The sequence below is a fragment of the Planococcus citri genome, chromosome 3 (assembly GCF_950023065.1).
Source record: "Planococcus citri chromosome 3, ihPlaCitr1.1, whole genome shotgun sequence".
Taxonomy (NCBI): Eukaryota; Metazoa; Arthropoda; class Insecta; order Hemiptera; family Pseudococcidae; genus Planococcus; species Planococcus citri.
In genome coordinates this window covers 15,497,041-15,516,169 of record NC_088679.1, presented here as the reverse complement: position 1 = coordinate 15,516,169, position 19,129 = coordinate 15,497,041, and the positions used below count along the sequence as shown (strand labels likewise).

Here is a 19,129-nt window from a genome sequence, read left to right as displayed (position 1 = left end):
AAAAAATAATTTTCAAAAAGCTTTACTTGCGGTTTTTTGTCAAAAAATCAAAAACTAGGCATCCTAGCGAAAAACCAATGACATTACGTCGATTTTACCTACGTCAATATCCAACAAATTGAGTTCAACTCCATTAATTTTTAATAAAATCGAATTTTCAAAGCAAAAACATGCAGCAATGCAGCATTACTGGTGAAAAAAAAGGATCCGTGAAAAAATGATCTGCGGAAAATTTTGAATCGGATCATAGATCACGAATCCTTGTGGAATAATGATCCAGATCACGGATCACGATTCCTACTGCAGAAAATGATCCGGATCACGGATACAGATAACTTAAATGTGATCCGGATCATGATCCGGATCACGTAATGATCCGGATCACAACAACCCTGAGGTTTACCAATCCCCGAAGCAACTCTTTCATGATGAATGAGTAAATAACCATTTCCCATTTGAAAAATAACAATTGTGTAAAATTTACTCGAGAAATGAAAATTGAAGATATAGGTAGTAGATCATCCTATCAACTACTAAAAAAGGTCCTCCTAAAGAAAAATTACTGGTTATCTACGTTGTCAAAATTCACACAAATCTCTATTGTCCGTTTTTCCGCTCGTGTTTTTCATATCACACCCGAATTCATTGTATTATCCGTGATGTAGATGATTAATTAATTTGCGAAGTCGATTCTCTAAACGAAATGAAGGAGTATTACCACGATGAGAAAGTGGGGAACCGTTACATTTTGTCTCCACAAGAGAAAACAATCAGAAAAGAATTCGTCAGGTAGAAATATTTCATTGAAATTGACTCAGAAATCTGATTACCTATCAGTAGCTATTTTTCCACTTATTACGAATTTATACTTTTCAGGAAAGTAACTTTGATTGTAATAGGACAATTATTTGTCACCCTAAGTGTCACGATTCCAATCAGTTTTATAGACGCCGCCCGAAATCGCCTGAACGAAAACACGTGGATGGTGATCGTCTCAGTATTTTTGATGGCCGTTTTCACCATGTTTTTGGTATTTTGCAGTTGGCTCGCTCGGTTAATCCTGGTTAATTACTCGTTGATATTTTTACTGACATCTTTCACAGCTTTTTGGATGACCTGTTTATGTGTCAAGTACGACCATCGCACGGTAAAATAACGTACTACTCGAGATAAATTCATTATTCAATTCGTGTATAATCAACCCTGATTTATTATGTATTTTAAAGGTAGCGATGGCGTTAATTATCACCGTATTCGTGAGTACTGCATTAGGAGTGTACGCCATGTACACATCGCACGATTTTACCGTCATTTTGGGCGTTCTACTGGTCGTTACACTGATAGCGTTAATTTTAGGAGTTATTTATTTCGTGCAATCGTCTGATAATTTAAAATGGGCTATACTGGTCGGCTCGATCATCTTGACTTGCGTGTATTTGCTGAGTGATGTGCAGATGATCATTGCCGGAGATCGTACGTTTTTTCTTGATATGGAATCGCATGTACTTGGAGCTTGCATTATGTATATAGATTTTGTATACGTGTTTATTTACACGTTGATGATTTACGGCGATTTCGGCGGCAAGAAACTAAATTAATGGTGGGTTATTGGAGCGAAGAAAATAAAACGTATAGCCTGAATTTTGACAAAAATTGGTGAGAATGTTTACTTCAAGTGGGAGACTACTCAGGAAAAATTTGAGCCCTGTACATGTTCCGGAGGCTGAGTCAGAGGGTCTTAAAGTGGGGTAATTTTTATAAAAATCGTAGTTTTCGCCATTTCTTCTCACCTCCCTCAAGTGTTGCGACTTGAGTTTCTGAACTTCCCTGACCCATTGTGTTTCAATTTCAATACGAATCCAATGTTGGTTTTTCGCGATGGATAAGTGCCTTTGAGTTGACGAGAAATTGTAAGTGATCTGTCAATCTAGCTTCCAGCGCATGGTAGAGGACTAAAAAATGAGTATAGAATTTTGAATTCAATGGGTCATGGAGGTTCAGAAACTCAAATCACAACTTTGAGGGTGGTGGCTGAGGTATTGCACAGGTTATTACCCAAAAGTGGCGAAAAATCAGGATATTTTTCAAAAGATACCAATTTTCAGACCCTCTTGCTCGATTCTCAAAGCGACTAGGGGCCTCAAATTCTATTTTGAGTAGTTTCCTACTCAAAGTTTATTTATTTATTTTTATTTTCGTCTAAACTCAGGATATTTTTTTTAAAATACCTATTATTCTTATTTATCTTATTTTTTAAAATGTTATTTTCAATCAAATATTGAGAAGATGATAGATAGGTGGATTTTTTTCAATCGTTGTTGTAATGATTTTTTTAAAAGTAGGTATTAATAGGTATATTTTATGAAATAATACTACCTATTTTGACAGTTTTTACCGATAATTTCACTTTAAATAAATTTGAACTTTGCTCAAGATTCTCAAGAAGTGCGGAAATAATCTCCATTCCTATTTTCAAAACCACAAAATAGTGTGGAGGCTGAATCGATTTGAGGTTAACTCTTGAAAACTACGAACTACGATGTTATTGTCATCTGTAAAAAGCTAATATTTTGTCTGATTTTTCAAAATTGGAAAAAATTGCAAACAAGTCTTGTCATAAAGCAAAGAACATACTTACTCCTGATTTAAAATTTTCCTGGCTGAGGAAGCCTATATTTGTAATCGGAAATTTCCTTTTTTCATTTTAAAGTTGAAAAATTTTTGAAGCTGGAAATTCTTAATTTTCCGAATTTGAAACTTCTCATAGTCAGTTTAGAGTGGAGGCAAATTATCATCATATTTCGAAAATAAAAACATTTTTGGCTACTCAAGCTTTTCATGATGAAAAATTGTCGAGGGTGGTCCCCTGAATAATTCCTGGAACTACTACTCCACAGACCCCCGGGCAATTTTTTATGAGGGGGGAGAGGATAACCCCTCCAAAATGTTTTTTTTTGCAGTTTTATCCTCAGGGGTTGATTTTACGTTGAAAATAGCTTTACTTTTTTGTTCTACGTCAAATTTCCGATCTAGTGATATATCAACTGTCCTTCTACCCCCAAGGATGGTGGGGCTAGCACCATTCAAATGAAAGGGATTTTTGAAAAAACACAAAAAAGCTATCGGCGCATAGGAGGGGTGAGATGGCCTCCGAGAGGGTTTGGGGAACTCCCCTTTTCTGAAATTTCAATAACACTTTTCTCAGCCCTATTTTTACAGATTTTGAAAATTTTTCAGTATGTTATGTGTATTCTTAGTAGGTCTAGGTATCCCCACAAAAATTTTCAACCCCATCCTCTTCATATTCACTCCTCGAAATAGCATTTTTTTCATTTTTAGCAATCAGGATAGCGAGGGATGAAATGGGAATTTGGAGAAAAATGACTATTAATGAGAAGGGTTTCGTTTTCATATGATTCAATACCGTTGATCATGAATGTGACTTCTGATTTTCTGCAACACTCACCTAGCTAGTCGGGGGGGGGGGGCGTGTAAGGATCATTTGCACCCCCTGCCGGTCCTCTAGGACAATCTTTTTCTTGAAAGGAGAGTTCTAAGGAACATTTCTAGCCCCTGTACTCAAAAAAGAGGTGTCCTACTTGCAAAATGGCGGCTATTTTGATTTACAGGTCAGCCGAAATCACAGATTTTGCATTCCAACATAGAACTTGTACGAATTTTTTTCAATCGTACAAAGGTAGATCGAAAGAACAGCCAAAAATTCATCGCCTGTCAAAATTTCAAGTGCCTTTTTCGATTTTTGCTGAATTTTCAAAAATCAAATTTTGGCCGAAATGTGAGAAAAAAAATCAAAATTTTACCAAATTGGCCTAGAAAGCTGAAATTTGGGATATACCCTATTTTCGACATGCCAAATCGATTGGAAACTGTTTCAAACCGTTTTGAGCAGTTCTGGAGCCTTATAAAGGTATTTATATTTACTAACTTGCCCTCCACGAGTGAACAAGTTGGTAAGAGTTGGCTTCCCACCCTTCCGAGCCGAAGCTTTATAAGGATACCTTTAACTATTGTAATATTCAATAATATGACATTCAATTCCAACTGTTTATTGAACGAAAGTAGTTTGTACACTGAATATTAATTCTATACCGTGTTACGATATGACGACCGTTGTACAATGTTACGAGTACTTCTGCACATAGATGCGACCAAGACCATAAGAGAAAATATAATAAGGCCACAGACATCCGTTTCCTTCGTCCTGCACTCTGTCCGAACTAGTCCGTCCAGAGTGTGCTGCTACGCAGTGCAGCCTCGACTTCAGGGCATAAAGTTCCCATGCTATGGCGAGTATTTTAGGTCCTCGAATACCCTCTACAGCCTCCAGCAGATTTTTGAAACTCGAAATTCTCACAAAATTTCATCAATGGTGATGGAAAGCTGAAAGTAACTATGCACTCTAATATGTAGTAACACCCTCTGCAGACTACTTCAGGTAGGTTCAAGTAATTTTGGAGCCTCCAGTGACTTCTAGAACGGTGTCATGACATTTTTAGGAGAATTGAAATTTCCAAAAAGTAGCTGGAAGCTTCAAAACCACTTGAAACCACCATACAGTCGACTTCATATTATTGTATTGAAATTAGTTTGCAGAGTAAATTTCGCTTTGCTAACCCCATTTGATGAAATTTTGGGGAAATTTTGGAGAAATTTCAAGTTTCAAAAATCTACTGGAGGCTCCAGTAATTTTCAAAAAATCGCTGGAGGCTCCAAAACGACTTGAAATTTACCTGCAGTCGACTTCATGGCGTATTAAAATTAGTTTGCAGAGTAAATTTCGGCTTTCCAACTCCATTTTGATGACATTTTGTGAGAATTTCGAGTTTCAAAATCTGCTGGAGGCTCCAGAACTGCTCAAAACGGTTTGAAACAGTTTCCAATCGATTTGGCGTTTTAAAAATAGGGTATATCCCAAATTTCAGCTTTCTAGGCCAATTTGGTAAAATTTTGATTTTTTTTCTCACATTTTGGCCAAAATTTGATTTTTGAAAATTCAGCAAAAATCGAGAAAGGCACTTCAGCACTGGAAATTTTGACAGGTTATGAATTTTTGCCTGCTCTTTCGATCTACCTTTGTACGGTTTAAAAACTTGTATGCTATTGCTAGTCCTATGTTGGAACGCAAAATCTATGATTTCGGCTGACCTGTCAATCAAAATGGCCGCCATCTTGTGAGTAGGGCCACTTTTTTTTGAGTGCAAGGGCTAGAAAAATGTTCCTTAGGACTTCCCCTTTAAGAAAAAAGTTGTCCCGGAGGACTGGCAGGGGGTGCAAGTGATCCTTATGCGGGCCTCTCGACTAAGCCCTCTTCAGAGCTTCTCAGCCCCCCCCCTCAATTCCTCCTCAGGGATTGATTTCACTCAATAATAGTGCCTTTTTTTTACCACCTAAAAACACCGTTGTCATTGCTATCTCACATTATAGGTATTAGCTTAATTAGGTAGGTATTACAAATGCAGGTTTAACAATCCTCGAAGCAACTCTCTCATGATGAATGAGTAAATAACCAAATTAATTTCTCATTTGAAAAATAACAATTGTGTAAAATTTACTCGAGAAATGAAAATTGAAGATATAGGTATATAGTAGATACCTACAACACTACTAAAACAAGATCCTCCTAAACAAAAATTACTGGTTATCTACGTTGTAAAAATTCACACAAATCTTTATTGTACGTTTTTTCGCTCGTGTTTTTCATATCACTCGAATTCATTTGTATTACCCGTGATGTAGATAATTAATTAATTTGCGAAGTCGATTCTCAAAACGAAATGAAGGAGTATTATCACGATGAGAAAGTGGGAAACCGTTACATTTTGTCTCCACAAGAGAAAAAAATCAGAAAAGAATTCGTCAGGTAGAAAGATATCATTGAAATTTACTCTGAATTTATTTTTTCACTTATGTATTTTGAATTCATGCTTTTCAGGAAAGTAACTTTGATTGTAATAGGACAATTATTTGTCACCCTAAGTGTCACGATTCCGATCAGTTTTATAGAACCCGCCCGAGATAGGCTGAATGAAAACTCGTGGATGGTGATCGTCTCAGTATTTTTGATGGCCGTTTTCACCATGTTTTTGGTATTTTGCAGTTGGCTCGCTCGATTAATCCTGGTTAATTACTCGTTGATATTTTTACTGACAGCTTTTACAGCTTTTTGGATGACCTGTTTATGTGCCAAGTACAGCCATATCAAGGTAAAATAATTTATGTTTTTCGGGATAAAATTCATTATTCAATTCGTGTATAATCAACCCTGATTCATTACGTATTTTAAAGGTAGCGATATCGATAATTATCACCATATTCGTGAGTTCTGCATTAGGAATGTACGCCATGTACACATCCCACGATTTTACCGTCATTTTGGGCGTTCTACTGGTCGTTACATTGATAGCGTTAGTATTGGGAGTTATTTATTTCCTGGAGGCGAACGCGCGTTTGAAATGGGCTATATTGATCGGCTCGGTCATCTTGACTTGCGTGTATTTGCTCAGTGATGTGCAGATGATCATTGCCGGAGATCGTACGTTTTTCCTTGATATGGAATCGCATGTACTTGGAGCTTGCATTATGTATATAGATTTTGTATACGTGTTTATTTATACGTTGATGATTTACGGCGATTTTGGCGGCATGAAAATGAATAATTAATGGCTGATTATTAGAGTGAAACGAGAAAATATAACGTAGCCTGAATTTTGACGAAAATTGGTGGAAATGTCTGCTTCGAGTGGGAGACTACTCGAAAAAAAGTTTAGCTCTTTAGATGTTCCTGAAGCTGAGCCACGGGGTCTTAAAGTGGGATAATTTTTGAAAAAATCGTATTTTTCGCCATTTTTGGTCACCTCTCTCAAAAGTTGCGACTCGAGTTTCTGGACTTTCCTGACCCATTGTGTTTTAAGTTCAATACGAATCCAATGTTAGTTTTTCGTGGTGGGAAAGTGCTTTTGATTTGACAAGAAATTGCAATTTTCGTAACCTGGCAATCTTCCGGCGCTTGGTAGAGGACTAAAAAAGGTATTGAATTCTGAATTTAATGGGGCAGGGACGTTCAGAAACTGATATCGCAACTTTTGAGGGGGTTACTGAGGTATTGTACAGGTTATAGTGGCGAAAAATCACGATTTAAAAAAAAAAAACTCCACTTTGAGACTCCCTAGCTCAGTCCTTAAAATGACTAGGGGGCTCAAATTTCATTTTTGAGTAGTCTTCTACTGAAACTAAACATCCACACCAATTTTCTTCCAAATGCGTGATTTATATATTCCATTTATCACTCCACCTTAGTGATTAAATATTTCATTTTTAATATGATTCTTATATTCATCTTATTTTTTAAAATATTATTGTAAATCAAATGTTGAGCTCAGGTACTAGATAGGTAGGTTTTTTTTCAATAATTTTTGTATGTACTTGATGATTTTTGTGAAGTATATTTTATCTCACTTTCACAATGCTGAAATAATACTTTGTATTTTGATAGTTCTTACAGAAAATTTCAACTTGAAATGAGCTTGAGCTTTGTTCAAGATGTGCGGGAATAATTTCCATGCCTACTTTCAAAACCACAAAACAATGTGTAGTTCTAACGGGTGTAAGGTTGAATTTTGAAAACTAGGTAGATGTTGTCGTCTGTAAAAAGGTAATAGTCCGGCATATGACAATAGGAGTAATTGCACCCCCCCCCCGCCGATCCTCCGGGACAACTTTTTTCTTAAAGGGGACATCCTAAGGAACATTTTAAAGCAAACTTGCCAAAAAAAAAAGTTGGCCTTACTTACAAAATGGCCGCCATTTTGATTGACAGGTCAGCCAAAATCGCAGATTTTGCGTTTTATCATAGGACTTGCACGAACTTTTTCAAACTTTACAAAGGTAGATTGAAAGATCATGCAAAAATTTATCACCTGTCAAAATTTCAAGTGCTAAAGTGTTTTTTTCGATTTTGGTGAATTTTTGAAAGTCAAATTTAGGCCAAAAATGAGGGAAAATCAAAATTTTACCAAATTAACCGAGAAAGCTGAAATTTGATATATACCCTATTTTCAACATGCCAAATCGATTGGAAACGGTTTCAACCCGTTTTGAGCAGTTCTGGAGCCTCCAGCAGATTTTTAAAACTCGAAATTCCCACAAAATTCCATCAAATTGGAGTTAAAAAGCTAAAATTTATTCTAAAAACTAATTTCAATACGCTACGAAGTACTGCAGGTGAATTTCAAGTCGTTTTGGAGCCTCCAACGACTTTTTTGACAATTCCTGAAACCTCCAGCAGATTTTTGAAACTTTAAATTTTTACAAAATTTCATCAAATGGAGATGGAAAGCCGAAATTTACTCTACACTCCAATTTTAACACCCTCTGAAGACGACTTCAGGTGGGTTCAAGTCATTTTAGGGCTTCCAGCGACTTTTTTTGAAAATTACTGGAGCCTCCGGCAGATTTTTGAAACTTTAAATTTTCACAAAATTTCATCAAATAATGGAGATGGAAAGCTGAAATTTACTCTACACTCCAATTTTAACACCCTCTGAAGACGACTTCAGGTGCGTTCAAGTCATTTTAGGGCCTCCAGCAACTTTTTTGAAAATTACTGGAGCCTCCAGTAGATTTTTGAAACTCGAAATTTCCCCAACATTAATTTATCAAATGGAGTTGGCAAGCTGAAATTTACTTCGCAGACTACATGGTGGTTTCAAATGGTTTTGAAGCTTCCAGCTACTTTTAGGAAATTTCAATTTTCCAAAAAAACGTCATACAACCTTTCAAAAAGTTGCTGGAGGCTCCAAAACGACTTGAAATTCACCAGCAGTCAACTTCGTAGCGTATTTAAATTAGTTTTCAGAATGAATTTCGACTCTCCATCTTGGTTTGATGAAATTTTGGGGAAATTTCAAGTTTCAAAAATGTACTGGAGGCTCCAGTAATTTTCAAAAAAGTCGTTGGAGGCTCTAAAATGGCTTGAAATCCACCAGAAGTCGTTTTCAGAGGTTGTTAAAATTGGGGTGTAGAGTAAATTTCAGCTTTCCATCTCCATTTGATGAAATTTTGTGAAAATTTAAAGTTTCAAAAATCTGCAGGAGGTTTCAGGAATTGTCAAAAAGTCGCTGGAGGATCCAAAACGACTTGAAATTCATCTGCAGTATTTCGTAGCGTATTGAAATTGGTTTTTAGAAATTTCGAGTTTCAAAAATCTGCTGGAGGCTCCAGAACTGCTCAAAACGGGCTGAAACCGTTTCCAATCGATTTGGCATGTCGAAAATGGAGTATATCCAAACTTTCAGCTTTCTCGGTCAATTTGGTAAAATTTTGATTTTTTCCCTCATTTTTGGCCTAATTCGACTTTCAAAAATTCACCAAAATCGAAAAACACACTTTAGCACTTCAAATTTTGACAGGTGATGAATTTTTGCATGATCTTTCGATCTACCTTTGTAAAGTTTGAAAAAGTTCGTGCCAGTCCTATGTTGGAACGCAAAATCTGCGATTGTGGCTGACCTGTCAATCAAAATGGCCGCCATTTTGTAAGTAAGGCCAACTTTTTTTTTGGCAAGTTTGCTTTAAAATGTTCCTTAGGGTGTCCCCTTTAAGAAAAAAGTCGTCCCGGAGGATCTACCGGGGGGGGGGTGCAATTACTCCTATTGTCATATGCCGGACTATAACAGTGATTTGAAATTTCCCTGGCAAAGAAAGCCTATTTTGGTAATCGAAAACCTTCAATTTTTAGTTTGAAAGTTGAGAAATTTTTGTGATGAGATATTCTTCATTTTCCGAATTTGAAACTGCTCAGTTTTAAGAATCAAAAATTTCAAATTTTTCATTTCAGAACCCCTAAATTTTCAGAATAGAATAATCTAAACTTTTGAGCATGAGAATTTTTCATTAAAAAAAAAAAATCGATTTTTTGAATGGAAATATTTTATTGCTCTCCCCCATCCCCACCAAAAAAAAATACGCGATAGTTTCGACGAACACTCGAGAGTCTAAACACGAAACATTTGAACAGAAACGTCAAACTTTTTGAAAAATGACATCATAATCGTGGCAAAACTGAGATACATCCTGTGTGCTCTCGATCCCATCGTAAACTCTAAATTAAACCCATTTCGTACCTACCTATCCACGTATCAAGGTTTCAAGTCCTAGGTACGTGTAAACCATCAATATTTAATGGCATTTTTATCAAATTATCGTGCTAATTTTTCGTGATATCTTAATTATAAATTATTTTCGAGATGGAATCATGCATCGAACATGGTGTAACGATGTTATCTAGTACATCTTTACGAAAAGAATCAATTATCGAGCCCATTACTCTCGCGTTAGTGAGGTTTGTTGATCTGAATATCAGTGGTGAAAATTCAGTGGCCCAAATGTATTCGGGAATTGGTGCATGTTCGGTGTTCACGACGTATTAATGACTGGAATCTGTTTTTGCAAATTTCATTTCCGGATATTTTATAGTTCGCTGCTCATTTCAAGGTATGGAATTCATCATCATCGATGATGAAAATGATGAAATTTTATCTAGCTCGCTTGTAATCTACATAGCTTTTCAATATTCTAGAATAATCATCGCGATGAATGAAAATCTAAAACTCAGACGTATGGCTGAGGCAAAGCTTCCGACCGAATTTGGCCACTGTTTGATCGTCGGTTTCGAAGAAATCTCCAGTGGACGTGATCATATCGCTTTAGTCTACGGTGACATCACCACTCCTGATCCTGTGTTATCCCGAATACACTCAGAATGCCTTACCGGAGACACCCTTTTCAGCTTGAAATGTGACTGCGGCCATCAACTAGGTGCAACTTTGTCCCAAATTGGTCAAGAAGGTAGAGGTGTTTTGCTGTATCATCGTCAAGAAGGTCGTGGTATAGGACTTGTGAATAAAATACGAGCTTACGCTTTACAAGATAAAGGTCTGGATACTGTAGAGGCTAATTTACAGTTGGGATTCAAACCTGACGAGCGAGATTTCACATTGTGTGCTGATATGTATAAATTATTGGGCGTTAGAGCCGTTCGCTTGATTACTAATAATCCGCTAAAAGTTGATATCTTGAAGAAGGCAGGAATCAATGTGGTTGAACGAGTTCCCATCGAAGTTGGTCGTAATGGTAACAACGATCGATATCTTAAAGTTAAAGCTGAAAAATTGGGACATTTGTTCAAAAATTGTAACGAAAAATGATACAATACGTGAAGAATGACGATATTTCTGTGGTTGACATCTCGAAAGGAACAGTCAAAAGGTAAAATTATGGAAGCTAGGAATTATCGGAAAGAGAATATGGATACTAGAGTGTGCCTTATTTATGCATGATGGGAAATTTTTTTTCCACGTCCCACCCTTTAGAAAAAATTATTTTATTTTATTTTTTTTGAAAAGAAGTTACGTATTTACAGACACTCTGAAAGTAGATAGAAAAACTAGATAATTTGTTTAATTTTTTATTTTGACGCAGAAACAATAAGGCACACCCTAAGTACTTTTTTGGGTGATTAATGAGAGCAGATTTGCATATTTTTAGAGAAATCGTTCACCTTTGCTGCAGATACCAGTGTGATTCCCTGTTGGCGAAATTTCACTTCTGATTTTCTTCTGTGATTCGATGATTATTTTTTTTTCATTTTTTTACCATCGTGTTATATTTTTATGTAAGTACCTAATCAATGCATTGAAATTTTTAAAAAATAAAACGTCTTTTTTTGTAATTACCTGCATGTTAATTTAAATCGAAGATATGACTAACAATAAGAGCATTCGTTAATAATGCAGAGTTGAGATTGAGAATGCCCCAGAATTTATTATCATGTTCAGTTTGAAAATTCAAAATTATCTGTATTAAGACGAACCATTTAAACTGATTGTAGGTACAAATTGAAATGTCATTAACTCGTCTCATTTTTGATAATTTAAATGAGTAAAATTAAAATAATTACCTACACTTCAGGTTTTGAAAAGGATAAGGTTTATCTGCTTGGTAAAATGTGAGTAATGTAAGACTCAGTTTGCCCTAAGTTGACCTGTATTATTAAAAATAATTCGGAAAAAAATCGACATTAATTCAAAATAAGCTATTCTATTTTCCGTTCGAAAAATCGTTCGTGAACGTTTCATGTGAGAAGTGAATCAGTCGTTCGTAAAGGATTCACATAATTATGAAGTTTGATGACCGTGTTCGTTGGTATTTGAAAAATAGATAAATACAATTTTTGAGTAATTATTTTTCTTTTAAAAAACATGAATCGTTCGTGAACGACTTTTAAATGATTCGTTTGTTGAAAAAGTGATTCAGTTCGTTTCCATCAACACGTTTGTAAAACACTCGAACAAGAATTAAATGTGAGTGATGAGCTGGTTTGTGGTGAATTTTTTCCTTCTATTATGTATAATAATGGTTCAGAACGATTCGTTCGTCAAATGATTCACTTATCAACAAACGACTCAGTTTTATACTTGATTATTGTGTTGTTTTCACAGATGTCATTTAGTTAGTCTTTTGTTCGAAAACTTCCTTGTCGTTCGTGACCAAAATCACATGGTACTTATTCTGTGTCGTTCGTGAACGATTCGTTCATCAAGTGATTCATTCATTAAAGAACGACTCGGTTGAAATTCACCATTTCACGTGAAAATTTCGTTGTCGTTCGTGACTGATTCGTTCATCAACGGATTCATTCATTAACTAATGACTCATTGTCATTATAGAATTTACAAAAATAATGTTTCGACTTTATTATAGTGTCTTTTGTTTGATAATTTCCCTGTAGTTCGCGAATGATTCGTTCATCAATGAACGATTTTTTTATTGTCATTAGCGACTGATCCGTCAAATGATTCACTCATCAACGAACTGAAGATTCAGTCCATTTACCAAGAAGGTAACTTTTTGATTTTCATTCCGTTTAAAAAAATGAAAATATAAAAAAAGTCATTCTAATTTGAAAATTTTCTTGTCGTTCCTGAACGATTCATTCATCAAGTGATTCACTCATTCAAGAATGATCGATTCGAAATTTACCAAATGATTTTTTTTTCAGTTTACTTAACATTCTGAAATATGATTATTCATTCGAAACTTTCGTTGTCGTTCGCGACTGATTCGTTCGCGACTGATTCGTTCTTCAAGAGATTCATTCATCAACGAATGACTCATTCTAGAATTTGCCAAAATAATGTTTCAACGTTATTATAGTGGCTCTTGTTTGATTATTTTCCTGTAATTCGCGAATGATTTGTGCATCAATGAACGATTTTTTTATTGTCGTTCGCGACTGATTCGTCAAATGGTTCACTCATCATTCATCAACAAACTAAAGATTTAGTCCATTTACCAGGTAACTCTTTGATTTTCATTCTGTTCGAAAAAAAAATTTAAAAAGAGTCATTCTGAATTAATAATTTCTTTGTCGTTCCTGAACGATTCATTCATTTAAAAATGGCTGGGTCAAAATTTACCGAATCATATATTTTTTTTTCAATGTACCTACTTATTCTGAAATGATCATTGATTCGAAAATTCCGTTGTCGTTCGCGACTGATTCGTTCATCAAGGGATTCATTCACTAACGAGTAGCTCATTGTGGAATTTACAAAAATAATGTTTCGACTTTATTATACAGTGTCTCTTGTTTGATAATTTCCATGCAGTTCACGAATGATTCGTTCAGGAATGAACGATATTAGTCCGTTTACCAGGTAAAACCTTTTGATTTTCATTCTGTTTGAAAAAAAACTACTTAGAAAACTAAAAAAGTCATTCTGAATTGAAAATTTTCTTGTCGTTCCTGAACGATTCATTCATCAAGTGATTCATTCATTGAAGAATGATCGGGTCGAAATCTACCGAATCATTTTTTTTCAATGTACTTATTCTGAAATTATCATCGATTCGAAAATTCCGTTGTCGTTCGCGAATGATTCGTTCAGCAAGACTCATTCATTAACGAATGGCTCATTCCGGAATTTACCAACATAATATTTTAATGTTTTTTCTTAAACTAGTGTCTCTTGTTTGACAATTTCCCGGTCGTTCGCGAATGATTCGTTCATCAATGAACAATTGATTCCAAATTCTGAGTAATTTTCGTTTGTTTTTTTTTCAGTAAGCTTTTTATTTTGAATTTGTTCTAGTTCCCTTTTGAAATTTTCATTCATCACTGTCGTTCGCGACTGATTCGTTCATCAAGAGATCCGATTCCTGAACAAATGATTCGGTCTATTTTTGATTTTTTTTATTCAGTTACATTTCTTATTTTGAATTTGTTCTACTTAGTTCCTGTTTGAAATTTTTACTCATCATTGTCGTTCGCGACTGATTCGTTCATCGAATGATCCGATTCATGAACAAATGATTCGGTCCATTTTTGATTTTTTTTTTTTCAGTCAAGTTCTTACTTATTTTGAATTTTGATGTTATTTTTCAGACTAGTGTCTCTTGTTTGAAAATTTCTCGGTCGTTCGCGAATGATTCGTTCATCAATGAATGATTGGTTCCAAATTCTGAGTGATTTTTGTTTTTTCTTCAGTAATTTTCTGATTTTGAATTTGTTCTAGTTCCCTTTTGAAATTTTTATTCATCACTGTCGTTCGCGACTGATTCGTTCATCAAGTGATCCGATTCATGAACAAATGATTCGGTCTATTTTTGATTTTTTTTTTCAGTCAATTTTTATTTTGAATTTGTTCTATTTCCCTTTTGAAATTTTCAATCATCATTGTCGTTCGCGACTGATTCGTTCATCAAGTGATCCGATTCATGAACAAATGATTCGGTCTATTTTTGATTTTTTTTTTCAGTCAATTTTTATTTTGAATTTGTTCTATTTCCCTTTTGAAATTTTCAATCATCATTGTCGTTCGCGACTGATTCGTTCATCGAATAATCCGGTTCATGAACAAATGATTCAGTTCATTATTGATTTTTTTTTCAAATGATTTCTTACTTTGATTTGAATTTGTTTACTTACATTTCTTTTGAAATTTTCAATTTTCCTCGTCGTTCGCGACTGATTCGTTCATCATGTGATCCGATTCATGAACAAATGATTCGGTCCGAAATTTACCCATTATTTTCAAGTTACCTAGTCTCTTTGTTTAGTTGTTTTCATAAGTTTCATTACTGCTGGTTTGAATATTTAAAAAAACCTATTCACCATAAAAAGATAAACACATTAAAAATCCTTCTCCTCGAAATAATCTAATCTCGACCAACTTCTTGTCCAAATTCATTATCCGATGAAACAGATTACCTGCTCCGAGACTGACACTCTACGCAACCCGACATTTCCCACAAAAGTCAACTTCGAAAGTAATTTTTAACCCATATTAGTTAATAAGGTAAAATAATAACAGAGTTAATAATTAAATTATACGATAACTCGAAAGAGCTTCGTCGCAACAATGCCGAAGAAAGAATATAAAAAAAAAAACCTCCTCCACAGGTCTACGAATACAACACACAACACTCGAGAGTTGCGCAACTGTACACAAAGAGAGAACTTTTCACCATCAATTATTTAACGTAGTATAATATACTTATTTCGTACTCGTTTTTAAGCTTAATCAAGACCTTTTTCTCGGCGGATTTCAGCTCTACCGCGATAAACTTTTTTTTTATCCCAATCTGCAACCAAACTATGCTCGATTCGCGCCACGAAACCGTCTTGACGAAAATTACATTAGGTAGGTATAACTCGAAGTATGGAAGGAAAAAAAAAATCTACCTCAAACGAGATGAAAAACCACACCTCGAAAAAGAAAACACCGTAGAGACATTTTTTCCCCAGCTTCTTATCGCTCCATCCAAACTTTCCCCCTCATGGTCGACGTTAAAATATGCTAAAAAAGCAAAACACGTTGAATTTTATTACGTTTCGCGATTCCGGGCCGCATATCGTGCGATAATTCCAGCCTATCTTGTATCTTCGCTATACGAATACAGCATGTTCCATAGGTTACCATCGCACCTTCTATCGTCGGTTCCTTTTCGACCACGAAAGAAAAACTATAAACTGTTAGGCATTTGAAAGAAAAAAAAACAAGATACAGAATTTCCAACACTTTAAACAACCCGTAGCAAAAAAGAACACGAGTAATGATATGCAAGCTTTGAACTGTTGAACATATTTTTTTTTTAAATCCTCGTATCAAAATATCTCCGAGGGTATTTTCCTTTCTTCATAATTTCTCGACCTTATACGTCGATTTACAAAGCATTAGAGAATATTTTTATCATTCGACGAGCTTCTTGGTACAACCGCGACTCGCTATAAGAAATGATATCATGCAAATGAGAATCTTATACTAACCATTTCGGGTATTTAAATTGCTAATGTGAAAATCGCAGTCGAAAACAGGGTCGAATTTAATCTAATTTAACGCTTCGTGTCGATGCCTCTCTCGACGCTCGACAGTGAAAGATTTAACACGACGAACACGATGCGAATGCGAGAAAAAGACGAATAAAAAAGCCCAATTTTGAGCCGCGATGCGATTACACGATGGGACAAAAACATAAACTAGGAAGGCGATTAACCCCGAGTAAAATTATGAGAGCATCTATCTCATCATACTCGTAGTTGTTTGCATATACTCGGATTTTTTTCCCCCTTTCCTGGCCCAAAAAACCATAACCTATATTTGCGTGAAATCAAAATTTAAACAGATATCGTAAATAAAGACGAGTCGTAAAACGTAGAAACCATAAAAACTTATTCAGACTTATTGGCATCTGTTTTTTTCTCTTTTTTTTTATGGAGAGGAATTCATTCTTTATTTTGTAGGAAAATTTCAACTCTTTTTTTCTTCAAGTTTTCTCATCGAAAAATCGCGAAAAGTATCTTTTGAATATTTATGGGCTTGTACTTTTTGTCCGTGTTTCAATACCTTTAAAAAATAAAACCGGTGTATCGCGATTTGAATAAAAATAATCTTAAATCCAAGAGTCGACTTTTTCCCCTATTTTTACTCGAGTTTACTTTTTTTCTTTTTGGTTTCCTTCCTTCCTTACTTGGCTCGTACTTATTGCTAATTTACGTATAGGTTTTCGAATGTTGATGCACGATTTGATTTTACGAGTTTTGTACGTCGATCGAGATTCCAGCAATTGATTTGAACTATTCTCATTAGTAGTATCAACACCAGAATTGGGTACTAATTTTTAGAACTAGAATTTTTTTTTTGAAATTTTAATGCTGAAACAGTGAGGGCAGAAGACTCTTAAAATTTGTAGGAAAAAAACAACATTTCTTATGAGGTGTTGGTTATTCGTATATAGTCGGGGAGCCCACTTAAGGATAAATTGCACCCCCCCCCGTCGATCCTCCGGGACAACTTTTTTCTTAAAGGGGGAGTCATAAGGAACATTTCTAGCCCTTGTACTCAGAAAAGAAAGTGGCCCTACTTACAAAATGGCGGCCATTTTGATTGGCAGGTCATCCGAAATCGGAGATTTTGCGTTCCACCATAGGACTTGCACAACATTTTTCAAACGGTACAAAAGTAGATCGAAAGATCAAGCAAAAATTTATCACCTGTCAAAATTTCAAGTGCTAAAGTGCGTTTTTTGATTTTTGGTGAATTTTTGAAAATCAAATTTTGGCCAAAAATGAGGGAAAAAATCAAAATTTTACCAAATTGGCCAAGAAAGCTGAAATTTGGGATACACTCTATTTTCGACATGCCAAATCGATTGGAAACTGTTTCAAACCGTTTTGAGCAGTTCTGGAGCCTCCAGCGAATTTTTGAAACTCGAAATTCCCACAAAATTTCACCAAAATGGAGTTGGAATGTCGAAATTCACTCCGCAAACCAATTTCAATACGCTACGAAGTCAACTGCAGGTGAATTTCAAGTCGTTTTGGAGCATCCAGCGATTTTTTGAAAATTACTAGAGCCTCCAGCAGATTTTTGAAACTTGAAATTTTGACAACATTTTATCAAAATGGAGTTAGCAAGCCGAAATTTACTCTGAAAACTAATTTCACTACAATATGCAGTCGACTGAAAGTGGATTTCAAACCGATTTGGAGTTTCCAGCAATTTTTTGAAACTTGAAATTTCAGAAATTTCATCCAATGGAGTTGGAATGTCGAAATTCATTCTGCCAATCAATTTCAATGCGCTACGAAGTCAACTGCAGGTGGATTTCAAGTTATTTTGGAGCATTCAGCGATTTTTTGAAAATTACTGCAGGAATTTCAAGTTTCAAAAATCTACTGGAGGCTCCAGTAATTTTCGAAAAGTCGCTGGAGGCTCCAAAACGACTTGAAATTTACCTGCAGTCGACTTCGTAGCGTATTGAAATCAGTTTGCAGAATGAATTTCGGCTTTCCATCTCCATTTGATGACATTTTGTGGGAATTTCGAGATTCAAAAATGTGCAGGAGGCTCCAGAACTGCTCAAAACGGTTTGAAACCGTTTCCAGTCGATTTGGCGTGTTAAAAATAGGGCATATCCCAAAATTTTCACAAAATTTCATCAAATGGAGATGGAAAGCTGAAATTTACTCTACACGCCAATTTTAACACCCTCTGAAGACGACTTCAGGTGGGTTCAAATAATTTTGGAGCCTCCAGCGACCTTTTGAAAATTACTGGAGCCTCCAGTAGATTTTTGAAACTTGAAATTTCTGCAACATCTTATTAAATGGAGATGGCAAGCTGAAATTTACTTCGCAACTAAATTCAATAAGATGAAGTCGACCACATGGTGGTTTCAAATGGTTTTAAATGGTTTTGAAGCTTCCAGCTACTTATTGGAAATTTCAATTTTCCAAAAAACACCGTACGACCTCCCAAAAAGTGGCTGGAGGGTCCAAAACGACTTGAAGTTGAAATCTACCAGCAGACGACTTCGTAGCGTATTAAAATTAGTTTGCAGAATGAATTTTGACTTTCTATCTCCGTTTGATGGAATTTTTAGGAAATTTAAAGTTTCAAATATCTACTGGAGGCTCCAGTAATTTTCAAAAAATCGCTGGATGCTCCAAAACGACTTGAAATCCCCCTGCAGTTGGCTTCGTAGCGTATTGAAATTGGTTTGCGGAGTGAATTTCGACATTCCAACTCCATTTTGGTGAACTTTTTTG

At 35.4% G+C, this 19,129-nt stretch overlaps 2 protein-coding genes across 2 annotated transcripts in view; both read left to right on the top strand.

The window, feature by feature from the left end:
• LOC135841264 (nephrin-like) overlaps positions 1-19,129 on the top strand; it is a 1,354,679-nt gene that overhangs the window by 581,216 nt on the left and 754,334 nt on the right. The gene's annotated exons all lie outside the window — the stretch shown is intronic.
• On the top strand, positions 10,279-11,752 carry LOC135840456 (GTP cyclohydrolase-2-like). The gene is made up of 2 exons (XM_065357010.1): positions 10,279-10,512; positions 10,598-11,752. Exons 1-2 carry the CDS (start codon positions 10,424-10,426, stop codon positions 11,223-11,225), a joined length of 717 nt encoding a protein of 238 aa, XP_065213082.1. The 5' UTR covers positions 10,279-10,423; the 3' UTR covers positions 11,226-11,752.

What these genes read in the sequence shown, in the direction of transcription:
- LOC135840456 (XM_065357010.1), top strand. Translation starts at nt 10,424, where the DNA reads ATGTTCGGTGTTCACGACGTATTAATGACTGGAATCTGTTTTTGCAAA. An exon ending in AGTTCGCTGCTCATTTCAAG is followed by an intron (nt 10,513 to 10,597) that starts GTATGGAATTCA and finishes TCAATATTCTAG; the next exon opens with AATAATCATCGCGATGAATG.